Source organism: Pelodiscus sinensis, chromosome 15 (genome assembly GCF_052426305.1).
Source record: "Pelodiscus sinensis isolate ZL-2025 chromosome 15, ASM5242630v1, whole genome shotgun sequence".
Lineage (NCBI taxonomy): Eukaryota > Metazoa > Chordata > Testudines > Trionychidae > Pelodiscus > Pelodiscus sinensis.
In genome coordinates, this window is record NC_143066.1 from 35,805,299 (window position 1) to 35,832,426 (window position 27,128).

Genomic DNA, 27,128 nt, shown 5'->3' on the forward strand with positions numbered 1-27,128 from the left:
CTGTTTCTGTAGCGGTCCTTTTTCCTCTCGTACAAAATTTGCTTAGTGTGTGTGTTCAGGGAAGAATACAAACAAGCGTGTATCACTTATGCAAGACAATTAGTTCATTATTTGAAAACATTTAGGACTCAAAGTTTGCTCTATAAACAGATTTATTTATCCTATGTATAAAAAAAATTAACCGTTTTTGTGAACTTGCATTCTGCCCTTGTATTCTGCCTCTGCTCAATCCAGCTGGCAGGTGTCTTATTAATTAAATATAAATCCTCTTCATCCCCTAAAACTGAAAATATTACCATAGCACTCCAGTACTGGTCTTGAATTAGAATGTGGCATTTTCTGGCTCTGCTGTAGAGCACAAAAGATTGTAGAGTCCTCTATATATGACTACTTATTTTATGCTGGTAATTTTAAAACCAATGGTAGAATTAATGTCATTCAGTATTAATGGAATATTCTTGCGATCAGATGAAGATTTCTAGAGCTGAACAAAAGGGTATCTTTAAAACCTGAATTGATGGGGCACAATGGATGTGAAGTCCAGTTTATCTTGAAAAGATCTCTGACTCAAGACTCTACAGCTTGACACAAAGGAGCTTGTAAAACAACCTGGGACTTGGCTATATGTGAATTGAATTTAAGTACAAGGGGTGCTGTAGAGCTGCTGCTGTTGTTTACCATTCAGTGGCACCTTTAATACACTGCTAATACAAAAGCAGACTTTAAATCAATGGCAGTAACCTACCCTGGAATTAGAGATGTAAGCATCTAGTTGAGTAGTATCAGAGGCAGCGGGGGTGGAAGGAAGCAGGAGCCGGTGGAGGGGAGGTGCCAGTTTAAAAGCTGGTTTCCCCCAGCACCATCTCTGCGGTTCGGGGGAGGCAGAATCGTAGCAGTCCTGGAGCTGGCGTGAGCTATCCCCACTGTGGCTCTGTACTTTAAGTGTAGTAAGAGTTAAGAGCCGCAAGACTACTTCTAAAATGCAGAGCCACAGTGGCAGTAGCAAGCACCCCCTCTCGACTGATCCAGTCGTTGATGGAAATTCCATCAATTGCTCAATTAGCTAACTAACTGTTACTTAACACCCCTAGATAGAATAGTGATCTGCAGTTTGAAATCCAAGGATTCATTTCTTGACCATAGTGGCTTTATTGAATTATTTACTCACTGAATCAACAAATTGGTGGTTTTGTAGTTTTTGTATATCTGAAACTTCTCATCTTAACAGCACTTTTGAAACCGGTACTGCCATTGCTGCTCCACTTGCTGTCAGACATAAACTTGTCACTGGGTCTGTTCCAGATTTCTTCAGCACCTTCCAGTGCCACTTAAGTATTTCCATGGGAGCTGCTGGGTGCTGGGCACCACTGAAGGCTGTTCCACATGGGTCTACTGTGTGGCTATAGAGCACTGCTATGTCCAGTGGGGGGCTACTGTCAAAGAGTTAAGTATCAGAGGGGTAGCCGTGTCAAGGAGTTCTAACTCTAGCAGAGCCTTTTTTGACAGTGGTATGTCTGCTCCAGTGAAAGGGAAAACAAGGCCCAAATTCATCTGTAGGTGGTATGTAAGGGTTTGTTAACCCCATGCGATTTGCTACTTTATTTTGTGCATCAACAGCAAAAACCAAAACCCTACAGCAGCAAATCTCAGAGCCCAGCTCTGTAGATGTGGGCTCATGCAAAAGGGCTAAAAATAACTGTCCAGGTGTTCCAGCTTGAGCTGTGAAATCCATCCGGAGCTCCAGCCCAAGCCAGTATTAACATGGGACCTAGGCAGTATACCTGTGCTCTGAGACTTGCTGCAGGAGCATACTTTTTTCTTTCCTGGGTAGACACATCCTTGGATATGCTGCTTCCCATCACAACAGCTTCTGTATTGAAGGCAGCTTTCACACCTAACCTAATAGCGAGTCCTTGTCTTCTATAATTTGCCTTGCGCTCTTGTAATTAGTAAAGATTTGTGATTTTAAGTCTTAAGCAGGTCTACACTAGGGGTAATGTTGGCTTTGCTGGAGTTGATGTACTTTAGATTGAGTTCTCATGGCATCTCTATTCTGGTGAGAGTGGGGGTGTTGATGGGGGAAAAACTCTTCCATCAACTTCCTTTACTAGTCTCCATCTGGTTGAATATTGGAGTCAATAATAGCATGATCAGCAATCACGTTAGTGATCCCGCGGGGTTGGGTTTAGCTGGTACTGCGGGGATTGACCCATCTCCCAGTAAGTGTAGATAAGCTGTTAAGACTCAGCTTTGTAAAGACATTTTGACAAGAGTGTAGTCAGCCTCACAATGCCTCAACATTCAGGAGCCTAAATCTCATTTTCAAAAGGGGTTTGCATCCAAATGGGATTAGGATTCCTAAACTGAGTAATGCCCAGATTAGTAAACTCCAGTTTAATTCTGCAATGATTTATTTAATGTTGAACGTGTGCTGTTCCATGCTCTGGAAATACCTTGAACTTGCAGTGCTACCACACTTTTATTTGTGTGAAGCTGAGTTGGGAAAGAGGCCTTAACCATGTACAGTTGCCACACAACGGATACAGACAATGACTAACCCCAAACTGCAGCTTATACGAACACATGGAAAAAGTCTCCTTTTAAAGAAGAATTGTGAAAAACACGGCACAGGAAGTGAATATAACATAGCATTTAAGTTTTAAAGGCCGCCTCCCAATATCTGTTTTCTAAGTGATAGTTGAGCTATACAACTTTAAGCAGTTCCTATTTGTGCTTTTTGTGGATTTGTCTCAAATGACTGTCAAACTACTTAGCTTAATATAATACCATCATGAAACTAGTGCTAGTCATGTGGAGTTGATTTGCTACAGCTTCTTAAGTTGTATAATTTGATTTTTCGTCCTCACGCTGGTCAAATAAGCCACATGAACAATTCAAAGCGATGGTGTAAACACCTATAGAAGTTCTTAAGTTATATAGTCCTTGTTATATCTATAGTATTTTAATGTTCTAAATGTGTTGATATTCAAAGCCAATCGGCTACTTTAGCCACACAATCTCATTGGAACTGCCAGAAGTTGTGTGGCTCAGTTCTCAAATTGGTTTTGAAAATTGTGATCAAGATCCCTTTATGGCTCATGTTAGATTGTAAGCTCTAGTACCCTAAGCCCGTGGCAGCTGGAAGGCCTGAAGTAAGATAAGAGTGACAACACCCTATGTGACTCAGTTCTGGCATCTGTTAAACAGCCTCAGGGATTGTTGCAAATAAAGTTTTGTAGGTTTTCAACAAATGAACTCCTTGCATTGCTTTCAGATGACCTGGTCACTAAAAGGTGCAGAACAGCTCAGACCCAACTGAGGGACTGGAAGTTTGGCAATACGTAAGCCTTTCTGGATTTAAATACTGTTTTAGAGAAGAACATACGATTGAACTTTATATTGTACACTATGCCATTTAAAATCTCAAAGATCCTGTAGCCATAATCTTCATATCCTAACTGCTCACAGGATGCATCCACAAACTATAAGATGCATGTACAGTGAAATAAATCTAATACATTGGTGTATTTACTTTGCAACTATTCCAATTTAATGGTAAGCTATACCCTTCCTTAAAACATGCAACTCCAGTTTCTAGCCACTAGGTGGGGCTTTGAATTTAGTTATTTAACAGAGGTTGAAATAGCGAAGAAAGGGCCAGAAGTTGCTTCTGATATCTTCCTGTAAGAAGTGTGCCATTTCTAAGGAGCACTGCATCATAACCAGTTCACTGAGCTTTTCACACATGCAGTAGACTTGCTGTTGCTCCAGGTGCTGCTGCCTTACTATAATCGCTTCTTTCTGCACATCTCTCCCCTCTTTTTACTACGCTACAATTGTGACCCATTTCTTGTGTTGTCATAGGCTATCTGTGTAACTGAGGAAATGTGGTTTGCTGCATGGCCTAAGTGGCTGAGAAGGTTAGTCCTGAGGAGTTGTTTAAATGTACTATTAAAAAATAAAGATCACAAACAGCAGTGTCATTTTTCTAGTTTCTTACATGCGCTATGCCTGTCGTATAATAGTGAGACGTTAGCTGAGGCTCTGAATCGGCTATGAGTATAGCTTCCTCCCCCCCCCTCCATTTTTAACAAAATGAGCTCTCCACAAGCCGTGTGACTGTCTGGAGTGACCCTAGAGGGTCTCCAGTTGAGGCTGCATCTATAATAGAAATGAAGATGCATGGATCACAGTTAGAAACAGGATGCTGATGTAGGTAGAGCTCAGGTCTGAACCAGAATGCAAATTCCTATGGTTGCTGTATGTAAAGACTTGCATGGTGGTTGTATATGTAAAGGCTTGTAACCTTGATCGGCATTAGTGGCATAGTCTTCAATAGGAACATTTGGCTGGGTGCACAGTGTAAGTTTTCATTCCATGGGTAAAGTAATGATTGACAGGTAAGGGGAGTGTCAGTTGATTTTTGTAGGTTTTTAAATCATAATCACCAGCAGTAGCAAGGTGGTGGAGGGTGCAGGGAATCTTGCTTTTTTCTTACACCCACACCCCTCACAGCTGCAGGACCGTCAGTTGGTGGAAACTTTTGATAATACCCAACTCAACCCATTTCTGAGGACATATCGTTCAAAAGCCTTTCCTCCCACAAACTTGAGAGTACCAGATGTGACTAGGCTAGATCAGTTATTATGTAGATCTGTATTTGAGACGTTTAAAATCAACTTTTTAAAAACTATACTCTAACACGGGGCTGCATTCCTAATATTTAAAAAAAAAAAAACCCAAAACCTGATGTTGGCTCATCCTAGGGAGGTTAGTCTTAATATGTAGAAGTTAATGCAGTGTTGAAGCCATGTCAGTTCTGGGTTATTAGACACATGGGGGCTATGTCTACACTGGCCAGTCTTGTGCAAGAATGTATGCAAATGAGGTGCAGTGATGAATATTGCTGCACCTCATTTGCATACTTAATGAGCTGCCATTTTGCGCAAGGGCAGTTTGTGCAAAATGGCAGTTCATTAAGTATGCAAATATATCGCTGCAGCTTATTTGCGTACGTTCTTGTGCAAGACTGGCCAGTGTAGATGTATCCACGGTGGATGAGACTGTATCTCTTATTGGACCGATTTCTGTTGGTGAGAGAGACAAGCTTTTGAACTAACACAGAGCTTCTGATTTGGGAAAGTGTCAGCTGAATACAAGACCAAATAACTATTATCAGTGTTGCCTCCCTTAAGGGTACCACTGTTCAACATGTTGCCACATTGATCCTTGTCCATCCCACGCTCACCCACCTCCAATAAGGCAGGCTGCGGGAGTAGTAAGCATCTGGTCTTGGGTACGAGCCTTTCATTAGCTGAAGGACCAGTGTAGGAGGAGTATTGCACATGTAACTAGTGCGATCAGTCCTTCCTCTCAGACACATCAATGCCCAATAGGTTAGTTGTGGATGCACTCCATCATCCTGGAGCCGTCCCCTTGCTTAATAATTTGCTCCCATAATAGGAAGTATAAATGTATCCCTTGACAGTGGCAATGTTTCTCCATTTGTCTGCTTCCTGGAAAATCTTGACCTGCCTAGCTCTGTGTCACAACGTTAGTCTTCAAATGGAAAATTTGGCATACAATTGCCTCCAGTACAGTTATGACCTCATCTGCGACAGGCTCAGATCTCCCAAGTGAGGCGAGGCTTTTCAGAGACTATCACAGCAATGGGCAAGCCAGGTAGTGAGCGAGCTGCATGAGTTCTTCATCTCCATGGGCTGCAAGCTTGTCATATCTAAGAAGGTCTCCTGGGACAGGGTAGTTTTGCTAACTGCTTGCGTACCTAGAATTTTTGGGGTGTGCCGATTGCATCTAATCAGAGAGCTGCTATGACTCAGAGGGAGCACGCGGCTTTCACAGTCAGTGTTGTGTGCAATCAGCATGCACCTCGCTTCACATGTTCTTGCTTTACTTGTGTGTCACTTTAGTAATGCTGGCAGGAAAAAAACTGGATGTAAACCAGCACAATCTGGAAATCTTGCACTTGGACAACTGTAAAGAAAATGTCTGATGGGCCGTACCTAGAACCTTAATAAGAACATACATAAGAACAGCCATACTGGGTCAGACCAAAGGGCCATCTAGCCCAGAATCCTGTCTGCTGACAGTGGCCTATACCAGATGCCCCAGAGGGAGGGATCTCAACAGGTAATTCTCATGTGATCCCTCCCCTGTTACCCACCTCCAGAAAACAGCGGCTAGGGACACCATTCCTATCTATCCTGGCTAATAGCCATTGATGGACCTAACCTCCATGAATCTATCTAGCTCTTTTTTGAACCCTGTTAAAGTTCTAGCCTTCACTGCGTCCTCTGGCAAAGAGTTCCACAGGTTGACTATGCGCTGAGTGAAGAAAAACGTCCTTTGTTTGTTTTAAACCTGCTGCCTATTAATTTCATTGGGTGTCCCCTAGTTCTTTTATTATGGGAATAAGTAAACAACTTTTCCTTTTTCCGTACCAGTCATGATTTTATAGACCTCTATCATCTCCCCTCTTAGTCTCCTCTTTTCTAAGCTGAAAAGTCCAAGTCCTTTTAATCTCTCTTCATATGGGACCCGTTCCAAACCCCTCGTCCTTTTTGTTGCCCTTTTCGGAACGTTTTCTAATGCCAGTATATCTTTTTTGAGATAAGACGACCACATCTGTACGCAGTATTCAAGACGTATGCGTACCATGGTTTTACATAGAGGCAATAAGATATTTTCTGTCTTATTTTCTATCCCTTTTTAAATAACTTCTAACATTTTATTTGCTTTTTTGACTGCTGCTGCACACTGTGTGGATGTTTTCAGAGAACTATCCACGATGACTCCAAGATCTCTCTCTCTTCCTTGTGCCTCAGGTTGTCCACCACTGCTGTATCAAGTGCCTTCCAGTAAGACTATTTGTCTTTCCAGCCAACCTTTCAGTAGCATCACAGCTTGAAGGGACATGGATGCCTTGAGGCATGGTGGCTTTCAGTGATCCGAGGAACACATCTCTGCAGTATAAAATGATTCTGTTCCCCAGCAGCAGCCATAAGAACAGAAGTGAGTTGGATAGAATCTCACAGGGAGCATTAGAACAGCTGTGTCTTGTGCAAAAATCCAAAGTTCAGTAGCACCTCTCTGCCTGGTATTGATGACATGCAAGATATGTCAGCCTCCTCACAGGAGCTACAAAGAAACTCCACTTGACGGTGTGAGCTAATAGCTCCATTATGCCATAGCTCACATGCTGAAACTGTTTAATGGATGCCTTTGAGCTTACTGCTGAAGAAGCCCGTGTTCTGAGAACAGATGCCATGGGACCTAGTATAACACAATCTTTACTCACAGCAGGCACTTGTCCCCATATTTTTGACTTTTTCCTGATGCTCGATGTACTTGTCTTCAACCTTGACACATTCCGTTTATGGGTGCATTTATAGCATGTCAGATGCCACTGAGCGTTGTGTTTAACCTGCTCGTCTGCAGTAATATTCTCCCGAGCTACCAGTTAGCTGCTCTTCGTATCACCACTGATGCCTAAAAATGATCAAGACCAAGTAAAAACAACTATTTTGCAATAAATTATTTTGGGATTGTCATTAATGATGGGTTATAATGTATATTGGGTAACTATATGCATACCATTTTGCAGAGTCCAGTAATTTCTGGCTAGATGCTGATATCTTAATTAGTGGCTCACTACACCTCTTTTTGGTGTAATAAACAAAGCTGCTAATCGGAACAGCTTTTTTCTTCTTAGTGATAGCTAGGGTTCTGTGTCTGTCATGGAGGTTGTAGAAGCCACAGTTTCTGTGACCTCTGTGACTTCTGCAGTGGCCAGTGGCTCTGGAGCCAATCACACTGGCTACTGTTTGGGTGGCCTGGGCTGCTGGCTCCAGGGACCACAGAAAGTGGTCCTGGAGGTAACAAAAGCAGCTGTAGCTTGGCAACCCCCAGCAGCAGTGATGGGACAGCCCCCAGAACTTGGTGCTGCATTTGTGCCCTTTCTTGCTCCCAGCAGTGGTCCTGGGAGCTGCAGGTGCAGCCGTTGCTCCGTGTCCTCCAGCAGCTGGTGCCACACTGGACTGAGCACTGGTTCCCCCAGCAGAAGCCCCTCCTCCCAGCAATGGTTTTGGGTAGGCCAGAGCAGCTGCTGCTCTGAGGCCCCTGTCAGTTGCTGCTACTGGCCCACCGCCACAGCCTGTTGGGGCACCCTCCCTAGCAGCAGCCCCCTGGAGTGCCCCCAAGCAGCACCCCCTGGCTCCCTCCAGCAGTACCCCCCTCCAGATTTAGTTAGGGGCATTTATAATATAAGTCATGGACAGGTCACAGTGAATTTTTGTTTATTGCCAGTAACCTTTCCAAGGCTTTTACTAAAAATACCGGTGGTTAAATCCTAGCCTTAATGATAGCAAATAAACTTGAAACCCTCTTTCCATTTATAGTAAGCTGTAACATTGAGAAAACTGAGCAGGTATCATGTTCGGTGCATTAACACAGTACAATTGTTCCACAGCCACTTCAACTTTGTGGAGGCTGCAGCAGGCTTAAGGTGCCTGCATCAATGTGTAAATTAAAAAAAAAAAGAAACCTATTGGATTGTTTTTACATAACAGAAGTGTGGCAGGGTGGGTACCCTGAATTCATGGTGGGCTAGGATACCCCACTTCACATAACTCTGCCACTAGACTAGTTCCCACACACTGCAAAACGCCCCCTGCACAACCCTGGGACAGACCCCGCCCACTCCGGCGTAGCCCCGCCCACAGCTACGACTTGTGTATCACAAGCCTTCCTGGCGGAATGTACCATCTCCCTGCTGCTGTAGGGGGGACGCTAGCTAAAAGCCAGAGCTCGGCTGCTGCTCCCTCAGCGCATCCCCATCCTTGGCTGGCTCAGCCCCCATCTTCTCTCCGTCCTACCTGACGTGAAAAGACGCAGGGCCCTGGCTGCACAATTCCACCCCCTCCTGAAGAAATGGTTCAGTCCACTGCCAGTGAGTCGGGATAGCTTCGGACTGAGCCACTGACACGCGCGGGGGAGGAACGGGGGAAAGTGGAGGGGCTGCGCCTGGCCACATAGGAGCGGGAGGGAGACTGGGAAGTGATACAATCTGATCCCACTGTGTACTCTGCTTCCCTCCGGGTGGGGGCGCGGGGTGCAGGCCAGGTCGCTGGATCGCTCCCTCCCCCCGAGGTGGTTTTGGTTCGGGCCGACAGTGTCAGGCGCCCTGAGGCACGGGACGGGCGGGGTCTCGGAGAAGCTGCCGGGTGAGTGACCAGCCCCCCCCCCCCCCCCGGGGTCTCCGGGCCACTGCTGCGGGGTCGGCCAAGGCTCTGCTGGGGGGCGGGGGTCCCCGTGGGAGGGGACCAGGCAGGTCCCAGGTGGGGGGGTGTCCCTGTGGGGGGGGTATCAGGCAGGTCCTAGGTGGGGGGGTGTCCCGTGGGGGGGGGAGGGTCAGGCAGGTCCCAGGTGGGGGGGTGTCCCTGGGGGGGGTCAGGCAGGTCCTAGGTGGGGGGGTGTCCCGTGGGGGAGGGTCAGGCAGGTCCCAGTGGGGGGGGTGTCCCTGGGGGGGGTCAGGCAGGTCCTAGGTGGGGGGGGTGTCCCGTGGGGGAGGGTCAGGCAGGTCCCAGGTGGCGGGGGGTGTCCCTGTGGGGGGGGGGGGGGGGAATCAGGCAGGTCCCAGTGGGGGGGGGTGTTTCTGTGGGGGGGGTCAGGCAGGTCCTAGGTGGGGGGGTGTCTTTGGGGGGAATCAGGTTTTGGGGGGTGGGGTGTCCCTGTGTGGGGGATCAGGCAGGTCCCAGGTGGGGGGGTGTCCCCGTGGGGGAGGGTCAGGCAGGTCCTATGGGAGGCGGGTGTCTCTGTGGGGGGTGCAGGAGTCCCCATGGGAGGTGTTGGGCCAGGTCTCTGCTGGGGAGGGCAGGTGATTCCATGGGATAGGTCAGGTCAAGCCCAAGCTGGAGGGAAGGAGGTTGGATCTCCCCTGCCCTGGGCCCAGGCCTGAAAATCCTGCCCTGCGCTTGCCCATTTGCACGGAGAGAAAGGGCACGCTGAGCGCTGGGCTTCGTACTCTGCGCGACCCCGGAGGAAATGAACTGACCCTAGAGCTCTGCAGAGCTGAACTTGATTCCCGGCTCCTCCTGAGTGGGAAGATCGCAGCTGGTGCCGTGGGGATGTGTTGATTTCTGTTCATTATGCTGATGTGGGGTGCTTCCTCCCTCACCTGCAGGAGAGCCGAGGAGCGAGTGAAGCTACCGCTATGAACGCCATCGTCGCCCTCTGTCATTTCTGTGAGCTCCATGGCCCTCGCACCCTCTTCTGTACAGAGGTGCTGCATTCGCCGCTTCCGCAAGGCGCAGGGAATGGAGACAGCCCTGGGCAGAGTGAGCAAGCAGAAGATGAAGAAGGTGGCATTCAGATGAGCAGTAGGATCCGCTCACACAGCCCAGCAGAAGGTGCTAGTGCTGACTCCAGTAGCCCAGGGCCGAAGAAGTCAGATATGTGTGAGGTGTGTATATGAGCACCCTGTGTCCTTTGCTGAATGAATGGGCCATGGCTTCTCAATGAAGGGCGTGTTATTATTTGGGGCACGGAAAATGGCTTATACTTGCACGGAATCTCAAAACCCTAATAAACTATAGACTAGCGGGCTGTGCCCCCTGCTTGCATCTCTCTCCAAATCCCCTCTCGGCAGGGGAGGGCCCAGCCCAGCTGCCGGTGCCCCGGCTCTTTGTCGCCCTGGCTCTTTGTCGCCCCTCCTATCCTGCCCCAGGCTCTTTGTCGCCTCTCCTACCCCAACCTGCCCTGGCCCTTTCTCCCCACCGCCACTAGACAGGGCCAGGCCATGGTGCACTAGCACCAGCTCTCCCCCAGCAGCTGGGGGGTCCGGGCCAAGGCGTGCGCAGAGGCTCGTGGCTTCCACCCCCCCATCCAGAGCACGGAAGGGAGGCTGGAGCAATGACCACCCCAGCCTCACACTTACTTGGACCGCTATGGGGAAGTGCCTTCATAAACTCCACGTATGGGCCTGGAGGGGCTGCAGCCGATAGGGCTGCGGGCGAAGAGGCCGGTCAGTAGGGAAGCCTGCCATGAGAGCTGGTAGTGTGGCAAGAGGCTGTTTCCGGGGGTGTGTTCTGGGTTGCAGTTGGGCGCGTGGCAACGCAGAGTGACGTGATGACTTCACTCTGTCATCCCACAGGAAAAAAATGTTTATATATATATATATATATATATATATATAGAGTGAGTGAGTGAGTGAGAAGAATTGCTTTGCCAGCACTGAAACACAGGCACATAGTGAATGCACAGCAACACTTACAGAAAAGTATAACGCAGGAAATGGAAACAAATTCTGTAGCCAGTTAAATGTATTTGCCCACGTTTTTGTGTGTGTCCATCCGTACCCCTTGGTGCTCTTCCACTTAACGTTAGTACCCTCTCTAATAATCCATTCCTAGTGTGCTTCGTGTCTCTCTAGTGGTGACAGATTTCAATATGTCAGTGGGTTCGCAGTTGCTTTACCACTAGCTGAATTTGGCCAGTGGCATAGCCCCTGTCAAATACAAAATCCAGTGAGGAAGTGAGTTGTGAAAGAGGCTGTAAGAGTGAAAGGATGGTTAGGAGGTGGGAGAATGGATCAAGTCCCTACTGCGCCGCAGACTTCCTGATCTAGAGTGAATCACTCTGCCTCTTGGTGCCTCAGTTCCCCGTTGTAAATACTTTCCTACCTCACTGGGTCTTGTGAGGATACTTATGCTGAAGATTGTTAGTCAGTCAGGTGCTGTGATAACGGGGCCTACATATAAGTATATTAAATAGTTGTCTCTTACTTTACTGTAAGATTTTTCTTTTCTTTCGGTGGCCAGGGTTGCCGCTCTCTTGCAGCAGGACACCCTGGATATGTCAGCCATGACAAAGAGACATTGATCAAATATGTCAGCCACCAGCACCCAAACCATCCGCAGCTGTTTAGCATTGTGCGTCAGGCTTGTGTCCGCAGCCTGAGTTGTGAGGTAAGTGATATGAAATTCAGCAAGAAAAATCTGTGCTGTTTCTAATCTAAAACTCAGCTTCACTGATATCGGCCTCCTCCACGGCTTGTAACTTGGAAGGGGTTGGAAATGGAATGCATGGCCAGAGGACCCTGGGTCTCAGTATTTGGCAGGAATTTTTTAAAGATGACTGCAAAGGACAAAAAATACCGGACTCTGCTCTTTGATGCATAAAGAAGGCGTTTATATAAAATGTCCGTCTTTTCAGAGCGATGACGAGTTAATTTTGAACTTGCGTTATCTGATCACTTGGAATGCTATCTTGCGTGATTTAGCATACAAGGTAACTAATCTGTTCCACCTAGCTGTGCCTCTCTGAATACATTCCCAGACCTGCAGTAGAGCTATGTGTAGTCCAAAGGCGTGTCTCTCACCAACGTGTCCAGTAGATGAGATTACTTCACCCACCTTGTCCCCCTCTCATTTGATCTGTTACTGAAGAGAACCGGTGTTCACTTTGGGGGTCTACTCTACACCTGAAGCAAAGGCATTTGTACCTCAAGGCTGTGTGTTTGCTTTCTTGCTTTTGTCCCTATTTGTTTAACGTATTTATTTCCAAAATAAGCCTCCTTGCAGGCTGTTGCTCCTGATAAATGCTGTTTCTTACCTGGTGGACTGATAACTTACAGCCTTTACAAAAGGAGGGAAAACCTCACAGAAGTTGAGATTGCCCCAGCTCATGTACCCACTTCATCAGCTTTGCTGCTCCAGAATACAGCCGTGTTCTGAAGTGCCAGTTACCCTGAAGGTTGTGCCAGGTACATGGGGCAGCAGCAGAGATGTCTGGCTCTGCCTGTCAGGCTTTTATCTGTTGGGTGACGCTTCTGCCTGTGCCTCAGCAGGCAACACCCGAAGGAGTGGGAAAGCTCTTCTTGAAGAGCTTGAGGCAGTTTGAGCGATGTGCTGAGCCAATGTGTCCTGTCGCGTCTGTCTCCCTGCCAGGTCTGCCCGGGACGTGAAGGCCCGATCTTCTTTGGGGATGAACAGCATGGCTTTGTGTTCAGTCACACCTTCTTCATCAAAGACAGCCTGGCGCGTGGCTTCCAGCGCTGGTACAGCATCATCACTATAATGATGGACCGGATCTATCTCATCAACTCCTGGCCTTTCCTGCTGGTGAAGATCCGAGGCATCATTGATGAGCTTCAGGGAAAAGCACTCAAGGTGCGTGTGCTCGAGAGAGAGAACTCAACTATGGTGAGAGAAAGAAGGCTAAGTGGGATGGGAGTGTTCAACAGCTGGGGAGCGAAGTAAAGCGCCATGTATGCAGCTAGAGGTGTTGTCAATGGTGATATTGGGATTAAGGGCCACATAGGGATGGACCCATGCTTTGGAGGCTTCAGAAGGGACGACAGACCTCTCCATCCCGTCGCTTGGTACCTGTAAGCAGGGGTTGAATTTAGGGGGAAGGGAGGCAGAGGGAATTGTGATTTACCTCCAAGTTGTGCCCACAAAATATACTTGCCCCGTGTGGGACGTTGGAATGAAGGGCCACTTATGGTAGACAATGCAGCTGTTAAAAATATGATTGTGCAGCACTGAATCTGCACTTGGTGGGCCTTGTCTATGCCTAGAGGCTTTTCTAGGTTTCTCAGGCTTGACTGTTTGCAGATTGGGGTGGGCAAAATAGGTGGTGGTATCTCCAAATGCTAATGTGTGGTCTTTCCCGCTGGCAATTGGGCAGATCTGTTCTCTTTTTCTCACATGAGGAATGATATCATGTAAATGTCAACATTAACCGTCATTGCTGGGTATCTGAGGGTATGTCTACACTACCCCGCTAGTTCGAACTAGCGGGGTAATGTATGCATACCGAACTTGCTAATGAAGCCCGGGATTTGAATTTCCCGGGCTTCATTAGCATAAAGCCGGCGCCGCCATTTTTAAAAGCCCGGCTAGTGTGAACCCCGTGTCGCGCGGCTACACGCGGCACAGGCTAGATAGTTCGAACTACGTAGCCATTCCGAACTATCTGTACTCCTCGTTCCACGAGGAGTACAGATAGTTCGGAATGGCTACGTAGTTCGAACTATCTAGCCCGTGCCGCGTGTAGCCGCGCGGCACGGGGTTCGCACTAGCCGGCTTTTAAAAATGGTGGCGCTGGCTTTATGCTAATGAAGCCCGGGAAATTCAAATCCCGGGCTTCATTAGCAAGTTCGGTATGCATACATTACCCCGCTAGTTCGAACTAGCGGGGTAGTGTAGACATACCCTGAGATAATGCCTCTAGGGAATGAATGGGGCAGTTCACGCCACTCAGTGCTACTGTACATTTTTTAAGTTGCTTAGGTGCTTTAGGCTCCCAAGTCCAACTTTCAAAAGTGCCTAAGTCCTAGGGACTGGGATGAGATGCTTTTGAAAATTGTTTTCAAGGTCACTGCCTATTTATAGACATTTCTGCATCCATTACTCTGTTCATGTTTTTGAGGTTTCTTCACAACCGTAAATGGTAGAGACTTTAGAGAATTACATCCCCCCCCATTTCTTTCTCCAGAATCTTAGCTTTAAGAGAGAGAATAAGATAGCAGCTTGAGAGAGGTGCTGTTCATGTGCCAACCAGCCATGTATCAGCCCAGTCAGCCCTTGTCTGTAATAAATGTCATTCTTTCTCCATCTTTCCTGGATCTAAGGGAAAAATTTGTCCATCCTTCTGGTGGGAAAAGAGGCACGGAGTAATAGTCGTGTAGCTGTTGGGAAATATGGGCTTTGTTCCATGTTAACAAGGTGCCTCTGCTCAGTTATTCCACTGTGTCCTATTTACTTAAATGCCTTTTCTGTTGCCCTCTGTTTCACTGTCTTTATTTTGTCACTCAGGTGTTTGAAGCTGAGCAGTATGGGTGCCCGCAGCGAGCCCAGCGCATGAATACGGCCTTCACCCCCTTCCTGCACCAGAGGAATGGTAATGCAGCCCGTTCCCTAACGTCGCTGACCGACGACGAGAACCTCTGGGCGTGTCTGCACACCTCTTTTTCTTGGTAATGCCGTCTGTGTCTCCGGAATAAGAGACGTTGCCCAGCATCCTAGACTAGGGGACATGGGGTGAGCGTCTGAATTGGTATACCAGTCATATGTGGGGTTATATCCCCAAGTTCCTGAGGTAGCCAGCAATGGGCATGCTGCTGCAGCAGCTTGCTTGTTCCTTTTCCTGTGGCTCTTCAGCAGCTGTCCCAGCAGACTCAGGAGCAGTACTGACAGGCTGTGGTGGGACCTGTATTTATCAGCCTTTCTCATCCAGAGGGGCAGGCTCTCCAAAGCATCAGACAAAAGTGGCAGGAGGAAACAACGTTCATCTTTGTCCCTCCTGCACCTGACTCGTGACCCAGTAACTCTTTGTGCTGAGCAGTCAAACTGCCATGCCTTGTACAGTAGGAGATGTTTTACCCTGCCCTGTGCAGGTGTGTTAATGAAATGCCACAGCATGCTATGCTGAGGCCAGGCTCCGATATGAGACTCTTCTGGAGAGATGCTGCAGAGAGTTTTTCTGGAGGGGTATCTGTATATTACTGCAGCATGTCAGCCTGCCTTTCGAATGCGCTTGCATACCCCATTTCTTTGCAAGTTGCTTTGTTAGATACAACATGGGGAACTGAAGGAACGCTCAAATGAGCTGTGTCTCGGTGGCAGCATCATTCGGGCCACGCTCACTGTGTCGGGGGCCATCCTGACCACTCTGCCCCCAATAGACAGGCGAAAGGAACGCTGATGTTTGTTTGTTTGTTTTTTTTTCTTTTCCCCTCCCTGCGTCTCCAGGCTTTTGAAAGCCTGTGGCAGCCGACTCACGGAGAAGCTTCTGGAGGGAGCGCCCACAGAGGACACCCTGGTTCAGATGGAAAAACTTGCAGGTGAGACGCCCGGCTTCCAGAGCAGGGAGAGCGTTTCAGAATGCTTTGGCCGGGAAACCGTGAATGCTGGCTCCTGTCCCCAGCATAGGTAGAGTTTGCCTCTGCCATCCTGAGGTACAGTGTGCTTAATGGCTCCTCTCCTGTCACAGGGGAAGGAAGCTGATGTGAAATGGTGAAGGGGCGAGGTCTCCCTGTGTGCATTCATTGTTTCCATATCAGCCTTGCAGCGCCATGATCTCTGAACCCGCTAGTTGAGACGTGGCTGGCTCAGAGAGGTGATTGTTGCCCAGCATGAGGCTTTCCCCTTTCGTACTGTTCCACAAAATTCCTAAATATATAGAAACACGGATTTCCCCCACTGAATTAGTTTGTCAGTCCAGCTACTCAAGTATCTGCCTAGCCTGTCTCAAAGAGAGGCTGGTATCTTCAAAAGAAGGACCCAGAAACCTCCATAGTGTGTTTGGCCAATTGTGTAGTGCTCCAACTGAGGCGAAAACTTATTTCCGGACTCTTTGGGGGTCATTTTATGCCCCGAACAAGGTGAAAGTAAATTTCTTGAGTGTGGGGTGGGTTTCAGAGGATGTGTGGGGGTGCAGGAGTCAGGGCAGGGGCTTGTAGATGTGGGGGCTCAAGGCTGGGGGGGATTTGTGATAGGACAGTACCTGTAAGAAATTAAGTGTGGGGTGGAGTGTGGGGGATGTGGCTGTGGGGGGGGGTGCAGGAGTCAGGGCAGAGGTTTGGGGGTTCTAGGCAGGGGGCTGGTGTGGGGGGGGAGTGTAGGAGTCAGAGTTGAGGTGTGTGCGAGGAGGGGCCTTGCGGCAGGGGATTGAGGATGGGGGGGTGCAGGAGTCAGGGTTGGGGGATGTGAGGAGGGGCTCAGGCTAGGGGGCTGTGGTGTGTGTGGGAGGGGCAAGGGTGCTATTTAGGGAGTACAGAGGGGCTGAAACCCCCCCAATATTCGTACCAGGATGCTGTTTGCTGGTCCCTTTCATTGTTCTCGGAAGCGAGAGGAAAGCACACAGCGGGGGTCATTCGCTAACCCTAACCCAGCCAGGAGGGCACACACTCTGTGCCTTCCTCTCGCTCCCGGATGGGAAGGGGAGCATCAAGCAGCACCCTGTGTGAATCTCAGGGTTGGGGGCTTCAGCCCCCCGCCCTCCTTAAAGGACACCCTGGAGGAGGCTGCAGTGCTGGGGCAGTCCTGGACCAGTGGAGGAGTGTGTCCCCAGCTGGCCTCTTTAACTGCCTGTTGCTTGGTGCAGCAGCCTGCTGGAGAGCCCCAGGAGCCTGGCGGGGAGTGCGCCGCGCCACCTCCTGCAGCCGAGTGCCCCAGCCCGCCGGCTCCTTCTTGCCGAAGTGGTGCACCAGGGCGCCCCAGCTGACTTTCACCTCTGGCCCCGAAGCATGAGGCTTAATTACGTATTACCTTGACATGCATTATAAGCTGCAAATACTCCGATCCTGAGAAGGCCCATCCACTTCCTCCCTTTCTCCCAAACTGACCATAGCGACTCGAGTGTGAAACGACACGAGATTGTATTCAGCAGTTGAGCGGTGGGGCAGTTGCTGTGTTTGGAGCATTTTTGTGACTGGTCTTTCTCTTTTCTTGGAGACCTGAAAGAAGAGTCTGAAGGCTGGGATGGCTCCGAGGGAGAAGAGGAGAAGCCTTCTACCCAGTCAGAGATTGTGGAAGGGCGGGAGCTAACTAAATGCCCAACAGACGCATCTCTGTCAGATTGCAGTAGCTGGAATATAGCTCCCCGAAGGTTGTCCATCTTCCGGTCCCTCAGGCACATGAGACAGGTAGGGAAGGAGGACTGGAGCCTTTACCTGGGTGTTTTCTGAACTCTGAGCCTGTATTTGGAAGAGAATGGCTACTTACTGCCATGGATTTTGTTTTACGCTCACATGCTTTTCTTTTGGGGTCTAAATCCAGTTCTTTCCTGGTAGTACCTTGTTTCATCTACCTCTGAGTATCAGCAATGCTGCCCAAATGTGAGTCAGCAAAGAACTTGAAAACCAACTGGCATTTGAGGCACGATTAAAAGGTGAACTGCATCTCTAACTCCCAGGAGCGAGAGGCATGCATGGAATGCAAGCACTTTCCCCTCGCTCCATGATAATCCGGGGAACATGATGAAAAGCAAGCCATATCCCAGAGCGCACGGCTGCTGCCCCGCCTACCTGCCCAAAATGGCGCCCTTGTCGTTTGTAGATAAATACGTAGCAGCTCCACACTTGTTATAGCAGGCACGCTGATTGGGGGTAGCCATGTATTGGCAGCTTCACGTGTATGCAGTTAGATCTCTGTCCAGCTTCAAGTGAGCTAGTGTCTGCCTTACCCAAACTACCAGCACAGTTGGCACGAATCGGCTCACTTGTTGGCAGCCTCCGCTCGGAGGCCAATGTGTGAATGAACACCTGGGTTTCCGGGGCTATTCTCACACCTGTGATAAGAATGGAATTCAGTCCAAGGTGGGGGAGAGGAGCTTTGGCAGGGACGTATCATCTGCTGCTGCTGTGTTTGCTCTGAGACAGAGGCCTAAAGTCATGCTGTGGTGATTCGGCCAAACGTTTACCTGAACTGAGAGTGTCACAGCAAAAAATGAGTGACAGGTTATAAAATGTCACGATAACGTATAACACCACATGTTGGTGGGAAAAGGGAGACGAAGGCCGTTGTTCGCTATGGGGAAGATAACTGCCGCCGCAATCGTTCTTCCAGAGTTTGATTTAGTGGGTCTAGTAAAGACTCACTAAATTGAACTCAGAGGGTGCCCCCATCAGCAGCTAGTATTCCTGCTCCTGCTTGGACTAAGGGAAGCTGACAGGAGCATTTGCTTCTGTTGACCTCCTGCTGTGGGGAAACTAGAATCAAGGTGAATTGACTCTAGCTACATAATTAACAAAGCTGGAGCTGCGTATCTTAATTTGACCTTCCCCTTTCATGGAGATCTGGCCTCAGTTAGTCCAAACCAAAGGGCTTAACTGAAATAATTCAAGAACTGTGTTAAAATTCTGCCTGGCAAAGTGTAGGAGTAGAAATCAATGGACCAAACTTGGAGCATCAGAAATTAGGCCTAATAGGTGAACAAAATAGTGAGGGGGTCGGCTGTCTCTCTCATCACTTCTTTTGGGGTTCTTTAAAAAAAAAAAAAGATGTTGGGGGGGGAATTAGCTGAAGAAGGGGCTCTTTGCCAGCAACTGCTGCGGTCAGTTTTACCATCATGGCTGTTACTGTCTTGTGGCATCCCTGGATCTACACATTGGGCCATTGTTGTTCTGATCCCTAAATATCTGACCAACCTGGCCAAGAGGGAGAGGAACACAGATGCCATCACTTCCTTTGGCTCCAGCTGAATCCCAAACACCCCCTCAGCTTTGAGACCTCTCCCCTCCTCGTGTGTGTGTGTCCTTTCTCCTTCCTCAGCTCATTTATTCCTATCCCTCTCCTTTTGCCTTCTGTTTAATAAGAGCCCATTCAAGCCAGTAATACTGCTGTCAGCCTGGGACTAGAAAGGCGAAGAAAGGCACTTCCCCACACAATCTTATGCAGGTACCAGTTTGGCAGGTCTTGGAGTGGCTGGTAAGACACTGCGCTGGGCTTGTTTTCCAGGAAATAAAGGTCAACGCCAGAGACAGAAGCTGCATTTTCTCTTTTTGTTGTTCTCCTCTTTCTCCTCTATTGTGTTGTGCTAGGAACCGGAATCAGACTCCAGCCCTTTTCAACTAACTTGTCCTCTTTACTCCCCAATAAGACCGTTCTCGTCATCTTTATTACCATCTCAAAGACTGTCAAAGAAGGATTTTTGTAAAGGGAAAGAACAATGGAGGTTGTTAAAATAAAGCTGACTTGGCGCTTTATGTTTCAAGTCCTTGAACTATTTTCCTTCTTTTCTTCTGTATCCTTAATGAAGGTCAAACCTGCTTTTTAATCGTGTGTTTGGTATGGCACTAAGCAGGCCGAGGTCTCTGTATACCAAACCCTGAATCTTATTTAACACTGTCTAATGTTGGAACATGACATGGTCATATTAACACCTGTATCTCTGAGTTGTTATATTCCATCTAAATTAATACAACAGCCCTCAGACTGTCAGTCTGGCATCTTTCACAAGTGCTAAAATCCATATTTAGACTAGTGCCATGTGCAGATAGACTTTATGGTAATAGTTCACTAGCATTTCCAGTATGTATTCAGCAACGTGGCTGGAACGCTGTTTTGCAGACATGCTTGTGATAGACCAAAATGGTGAAGGAAAGGAGTTAAATATCCAAGTAAGCTCAAGATTGTCTTGTTTCAGGTCCTGGGAGCATCAGCTTTCCGCATGCTGGCGTGGCATGTATTAATGGGGAACCAGGTCATCTGGAAAGCACGAGATGCAGATCTTGTCCAGTCTGCCTTTGACATCCTACGGGTAAAAACTTGTTTCTTCATTCTTGTTGCATGGCTCTCAAATTGACCTGCCTCTTAAAATATAATCTGTTGGGGGATTGTGCTCTGACTTCTATTAGCGTTTAAAATAAAAAATGCTGTTTTGTTGCCAAATCTTTACATTAAATAAGCTGTTATTGTTTATGTAGGGTCTGTGATAATAGCGTTTTACCACTGCAAACAGCCAGCAGGAAGAGAAGTGATCTGTTTGAAATCAAACTTTACCTGAACAGTGGAGAAAGCATCACCAAATAGAATTGAAAAAGAGGGCACTAGCTCCTGAGGCTTTCTAGGGCCGTGTCCAGACTCAGGGGTTTTTTCGGGAAAAGTAGCCTTTTCCCGAAAAAACTTCCCCTGCGTCCAGACTCAAGCCGCGTTCTTTCGAAATTATTTCGAAAGAACGCGGCTTTTCTTTCGATGGCGGTAAACCTCAATTTACGAGGAAGAACGCCTTCTTTCGAAAGTTCCTCTTTCGAAAGAAGGCGTTCTTCAATGTAAATAGGCCGTCTTCGAAAGAGAGCATCCAGACTCGCTGGGTGCTCTCTTTCGAAAAAGCGGATTTCTCTTTCGAAAGATCCGCCTGCAGTCTAGACGCGATCTTTCGAAAGAGGTTCTTTCGAAAGATGCTTTCGAAAGAGCCTCTTTCGAAAGAAGCCTGCAGTCTAGACATAGCCTAGGGGTGTGTCTACACAGCAACCTAAACTCGAAATAAGATATGCAATTTGTGCTACGCAAACTGCGTATCTTATTTTGATTATATTTAGAAATAGCTGATTTCGAAATTTGGTGTGTCTCCACAGTGCCAAATTTCAAAATAATGCACTATTTCAAGACATCCCGTAACCTTTGTGGAACGAGGATTACAGGGATGTCGAAATAGCACGCCCGTTATTTTGAAAAACATTTTGAAATAACAGGTGTGTTTAAAAGATGTGTGGTACCATTTCGGGATACCTTCAGTATACCAAAATAGCCCCGCTCTCTAGATGTACCCTAGGAGAGTTTTTTCCCTTTGAAGGCTCCATAATGCTGTTTTTAAGCCTCTAAGCCAAGGAGGGCTGAGAGTGGTTTACTGCTCAGAACCATATTGATAAAAGGGAATTTTTCAAGCCGAGTGAGATACGTCGAGGCAGCCCAAACTGCCTTAGCAGTCCTCCGAGGTGCAGCTGGTGTGACAAGCGTGAGAGAAACATGGCCATGAACCTGTCTAAAGCTTCTCTAGCCACGTTTGTTTCCTTCCGCAGACCATGCTGCCTGTAGGCTGTGTTCGGATTATCCCCTACAGTGACCACTACGAGGAGGCGTATCGGTGTAACTTCCTAGGGCTCAGCCCCCACGTGCATGTCCCACCACACATACTGTCATCTGGTAAGAGCTTGCCCCGATCCAGCTCCTCTCCCTGTTGTCCGTGTTGAAGGAAATACCTGGGAAGGGAAAGAGTTAGCAACTGAAGTCCAGCAGCCTTGAATGAGCTACGCCAGTGCCTCTTTGTGCTGTTTTCCCAGTGAGCTTCCCTGGTCTCTTGGCTCGGAGATGATGCGTGATCATTGCATGCAATGGGCTCAGTGACTGGAAATCCTAGGTTCTGGTTAATGAAGAGGCTAATGCTGCCATGTGTGGACTAAACACTGCAGTCAGCCAGAGTGGCACCCACAAACCTATGCCTATCTGCTGTGTTGAATTGTGTTCTGGGTTTGTGTGAGACTGTAACCTCGAGCTGTTTTAAACTTTGCCCCGTGGACAGCTATGTTAGCCTTTCTGAATGAGGATCTTAATTAGGGATGTTAAATTTAGATTGATCGGCTAATCGATAGTCAAGGCAACTTGTAGCGATTAGTCAGTAAGGGCGCCTCCGTCTTTGAAGTGTAGCAACAGCCCCGGGGCTCTTGCTACACTTCAAAGGCACAAGCGCCGTGGGGAGCATAGAGCCAGCAAGGGATTCAGCAGGCCCCCGCTGGCCCCGTGCTTCCCGCAGCGTTTCAAAGTAGGAGCACCACATGGAACCCAGGATCAGCTGGGGAGTCTGAAATGCCGTGTGCAGCCCAAAGCAGCAGACCCCGGGCTCCACGTGGCACTGCCACTCTGAAGCACCCCATCCTCTTCCCCCGCTTTGGCTGCCTCTTTCTGATAGAGGCAGCAAGTGAGGGAGGGAAGCGACTAGCCAACTATCTGATAAGCATTTTCTTATCGGATAGTCGACTAGTCCTTCACTTTCCTAATCTTAATACCATTGATATGATTTCTTTTGTTCCTAATATTGTTTTAAAATGTCGTCTTATTGTCCTTAGCCCTGCCTCACATTGATTTATTCCCCCCCCCCCCCCCGGAAGTCTAGCTTTTTTCATTTCAAAATTTCTAATTTATATTGATTGCCGCCTGTATTCCTTTTTTCCCACTTGTTCTGTGTTGCTTTTTGTGTTGCTTTTTGTATGTTTAATTGCTGTCTTCGCTTCACCAGTGAACCAAATGGGCTTTTAGCCAAAGCCGTGCTCTTTCTTGAATGTTGAATTCTGTTTTTGGCCCTCTAATAAATTCTCCTCAAAGAACTCCTAATTTTCTGTTCACATTTTTTCCGTCTAAAATTTTCCTCCTGAGCCAAATTTGCTCACAGTTTCCCTCCATGCCAGGGAAATTAGCCCATCTGAAGCACAGACTGTGCATACGTGGATGTGTTATTTTTCGTATAGGTTGTTGGGTCTAATGTGCTGGGGGTTTTATCGTTGCTCTAGAATTTGCTGTCCTTGTGGAAGTCCGCCTTGCCACCCGGTGCAGCCTCTACCCAGTCCTGTTTGATGATGAGCAGCACCTCAGCAAGTACGAGTTTGTGGTCACCAGTGGGAGCCCTGTGGCAGCCGACCGAGGTGGGTGCTTTGGGAACACGGAGCTCTGTCAGGAGAGGCCTATGCCACTGTGGCCAGAGTAGGAACGCTGTCTGTAGCTCTTAGCGTTCTACACAGCGGCATTTGGTTGTGTGGGCTTGTTCCTGTGTTCTGGCTGCTAAGAAAATGGCCACAGCAGAACACAAAGACCATGTTGGAGAAGTTGGTGTTCTCTAGATAAGCAGGCTGTTGACCATACAGCATTGGCCACATGAACTCAACAAACTGTCTGTGTGATATTCTTCAGAGATGAGGAAGAATCTTCTGTAACTCACTTGGCCTACAGTAATGTAGCTAGAGAGACACTTTCCGTGTCCAGACCTAGGGTGAGTGCTCCACACTCAGGAGCGGGTCATTCCCCTTCTCTCCTGCTCGTCAGCTAGCAGATCATAAAATTAACTTGCGCCAGTGTCTGACACTGACTTCCTGGGGCTGTGAATTACAAGCACTAAATTCAGTTTAACCTGGTTTTTAAAAATGTGCCTGATACTCCCATACGGAGAGTGTAGCTTTGCCTGCAAGCTGCTCTTTCCAAGTAGCCCCAGTCGTTGGGACTGGACATGATCCCAAGACACCTCTGTAGGCAATGCAGTCGTCATGGTCAGAACAGACCTTTCTTGTGTAGCTTAAGGAGAGATTTGGGTTGATACCAAGCTGGGAGGGGTTGCAACTGCTTTGGAGGATAGGGTCATAGTTCAAAATGATCTGGACAAACTGGAGAAATGGTCTGAGATAAATAGGATGAAGTGTAATAAGGACAAATGCAAAGTGCTCCACTTAGGAAGGAACAATCCATTTCACACATACAGAATGGGAAGTGACTGTCTAGGAAGGAGTATGGCAGAAAGGGACCTAGGGTCAGAGTGGACCACAAGCTCAATTTGGGTCAGCAGCGTGACACTGTTGCAAAAAAAGCAAAGATGATTCTGGGATGCATTAACAGGAGTGTTGTGAGCAAGACACGAGAAGTCATTCTGCTGCTCTATTCTGCGTTGGTTAGGCCTCAGCTGGAGTATTGTATCCAGTTCTGGGCACCACATTTCAAGAAAGATGTGGAGAAATTGGAAAAGGTCCAGAGAAGAGCAACAAAAATGATTACAGGTCTAGAAAACATGAGCTAGGAGGGAAGGCTGAAGACATTGGGCTCATTTAGTTTGGAAAAAAGAAGACTGAGAGGGGACATGATAGCAGTTTTCAGGTATCTAAAAGGGTGTCATGGGGGAAGGGGAATTGTTCTCCTTGGCCTCTGAGGACAAGAAGCAATGGGCTTAAATTGCAGCAAGGGAGATTGAGGGTGGACATTGGCAAAGACTTCCTACGTGTCAGGGTGGTTAAACACTTGGAGTAAATTGCCTAGGGAGGTTGTGGAATCTCCATCACTGGAGATATTTAAGAGCAGGTTGGACAGACACCTGTCAGGAGGATGCAGACGGTGCTTGGTCCTGCCGTGAGGGCAGGGGACTGGACTCGATGGCCTCTCACGGTCCCTTCCAGTTCTAGTGTTCTGATTCTCATCTGTAGTTCCAGTGTTGTTCTTGTGACCCTTTCCCTGTGCTTGCAGTTGGCCCCACAATCTTGAACAAGATCGAAGCTGCCTTGACAAACCAGAACCTTTCTGTGGACGTTGTGGATCAGTGCCTTGTCTGCCTGAAGGAGGAGTGGATGAAGTAAGAGGCGATGCTTTGCTTTCTGTGAAACCCTGTTAGCTATTCTTAGTGTCATAATCCCATGCAGGTTTTCCAAGGGGTTTTCCTGGGAAAACCAGCTTGTATAGTCTAGGGATGTTAAAAACCATGTCCTAGGGTAACCGTGTAACAGCTAAACAAGCGTAGCGGTTAGACGCTTTATACTGCAGAGCCCACAACAAAACCTGCCAGTCTGCCCTGCACCTGGGGAGGTGGCTTCACTGCTGCAGCAAAGCCACTTCCACGGGAGCTGGCTAAGGCTAACTAATACCATTAAGCTGATGTTTACCAGGCAGCTCTCACTATGTTTAAAAAGCAGAGCCGCAGCGGCCTGGGACCTGGTGCGAGTGCTCAATCCTAGTGGCTCTTACTGCGTTTAAAAAGCAGAGTCTCAGCGGTCCCAGAGCCTCCCCCAGGAGCTCAACCCCTGCTCAACTAATCGAGGAGTCAATGGAATTTCCATCGACTCCTCGATTAGCTTATTAACCGCTACTTAACATCCCTAGTACAAAAAAGAAACATACAGTGTTGCCTCTGCCTATATCTCAAACCTACTGTGTCCTATTGCATCGCTAGTGACAGGACATTTTTGTCTCTGCAGTAAAGTGAAGGTCCTCTTTAAATTCACCAAAGTGGACAGTCGACCCAAGGAGGACACTCAGAAACTGCTGAGCATCCTAGGAGCGGCTGAGGAAGACAACGTCAAGCTCCTCAAGTTCTGGATGACAGGCCTGAGCAAGACCTACAAGTCCCACCTCATGTCGACGGTCCGCAGCCCGACCTCTTCCGAGTCTCGGAATTAACCGGAAATGCCCAGCCTCACTCGCTGCCCTCCAATACGTGCAAGGAACCGAGCGAGTTTTTCTCTGAACTTACACATCTCGTGACTAGTGAAACACCACTGAACCTCTGAGGGGTGTAATTTTAGTCTTTGGATTTGCTGTGAGACTGCACTGCTAAGAGTGTGTGGAATTCAGGCTCAGGCTCTGACCTCCAGCTCCACTGTGAACCTAGACTGCAAGCTGAAGTCTTATTCAGTGTAATTGAAGGAACCAGAGTAAGCCAGTCGGTGCCCTCATGCCAGCCTTAGCGCTAACTGCGCGGCAGTAGAACTCCTGCAACTCTGCACTGTAACTTGGATGTTGCCATCAGTAGAGGTCTTGATATGTGGGACTCTAGATACAAATAAACAGTTTGTACGTAATCGCTCTCATTTCTGCCAGTTAGAGGAGCAGAGAAGCAACCACAAATATTAGGCCATGAGACTGGGGTTCCTACATATCTTAACCCTAGCGATGGCTCACCGCTGTCATTGCTTTGTAAAACCACTTCATGCTCAGTGGATTTGACTGGATCTGGAGAAAAACAGAGAATTGCAGAAGTGCTCTTGTTTGAATTGCCATTCCGACTTCTTCATATCCTAACTTTAAAATCTTCTGCAGTCCAAAATTGTAAGCAACACTGGAATCCTCTCAAAACGCACACGAAATGGCGATGTGACGCAAAGTTGCTTTAAAAAAAAAAAAAACAAAAACGTAAGGATGGCAAACTTGAAACACAGAGGATACTTTATCCTGGACGTGGTGTCCTTAACCTATTTCCTACACGCAGAAGTTCTCCACTGCTCCCTCTAGCCTAATGTTCCAGCTAGTGTGTGGTTAAGCAGGAAACAGCCAGTTCACAGAATCTCCCGCACTGTGAGACCCTGAAGGAGCCAGTTTGAATGCCTAATCATCTGCCAATACTATGGCCAGGTGCGCATGCACCAGAAGAGCAGTACCATCTCTGCATCTCTCAGCTACTGCTTTTGCCTTTGGCTCTTAATTAACATCTTACTCTAAAGGAATTACTGTATTTCCAATATGGGATCATTTTAGCCTAGGTCAGTGGTTCTCAAGGCGCGGTCGCGGACCACTAGTGGTCTTTGGCTGCCTCCCAGGCCACCCGTGGCTCGAGTGCAGCCCACGCTGCGGCTCACGCCTCGCGGTCACCGCACAGCTGCAGCCTGGAGCACCAGCTCCGGCTTCCTGCTGGGAGGGCGTGTGATAGAGGCGGTGTAGGTGCAGCTTAAGGGCTTGAGTGGCCTGGCAAGCAGAGCGGGCATCATGACCCTGTGTTGAGCTCCACATCCCTGGAGCTACCCCTGCCCGGCCTGGGCGTGCAGCTCCAGGGAGCCTAGGGGTTTAACACTGCCTCTCCCCCATTGCCGGCTCTGTCTCCTGCTCTGGGAGAGGCAGGGCTAGGTGGCCGATCACACTTTGCTG

The 27,128-nt window shown here is 48.2% G+C and overlaps 1 protein-coding gene across 2 annotated transcripts; it reads left to right on the top strand.

Annotated features, from left to right (window-relative positions):
- Positions 1 to 9,059: 9,059 nt before the first annotated feature.
- Positions 9,060 to 26,398, top strand: FLCN (folliculin). Of its 2 annotated transcripts, XM_089769316.1 has the most exons (12): positions 9,060 to 9,242; positions 10,202 to 10,480; positions 11,838 to 11,984; positions 12,966 to 13,187; positions 14,838 to 14,998; positions 15,774 to 15,865; positions 17,478 to 17,668; positions 20,170 to 20,283; positions 21,545 to 21,668; positions 23,030 to 23,161; positions 24,741 to 24,846; positions 25,466 to 26,398. In XM_089769316.1, the coding sequence occupies exons 2-12, from the start codon at positions 10,232 to 10,234 to the stop codon at positions 25,665 to 25,667; spliced, it is 1,740 nt and encodes a 579-aa protein (XP_089625442.1). In that variant the 5' UTR covers positions 9,060 to 9,242; positions 10,202 to 10,231; the 3' UTR covers positions 25,668 to 26,398. The 2 variants fall into 2 exon arrangements, with proteins under 2 accessions (XP_089625442.1, XP_006126653.1); XM_006126591.5 differs by lacking the exon at positions 9,060 to 9,242 and having other exon boundaries at positions 9,807 to 10,480.
- Positions 26,399 to 27,128: the final 730 nt, after the last annotated feature.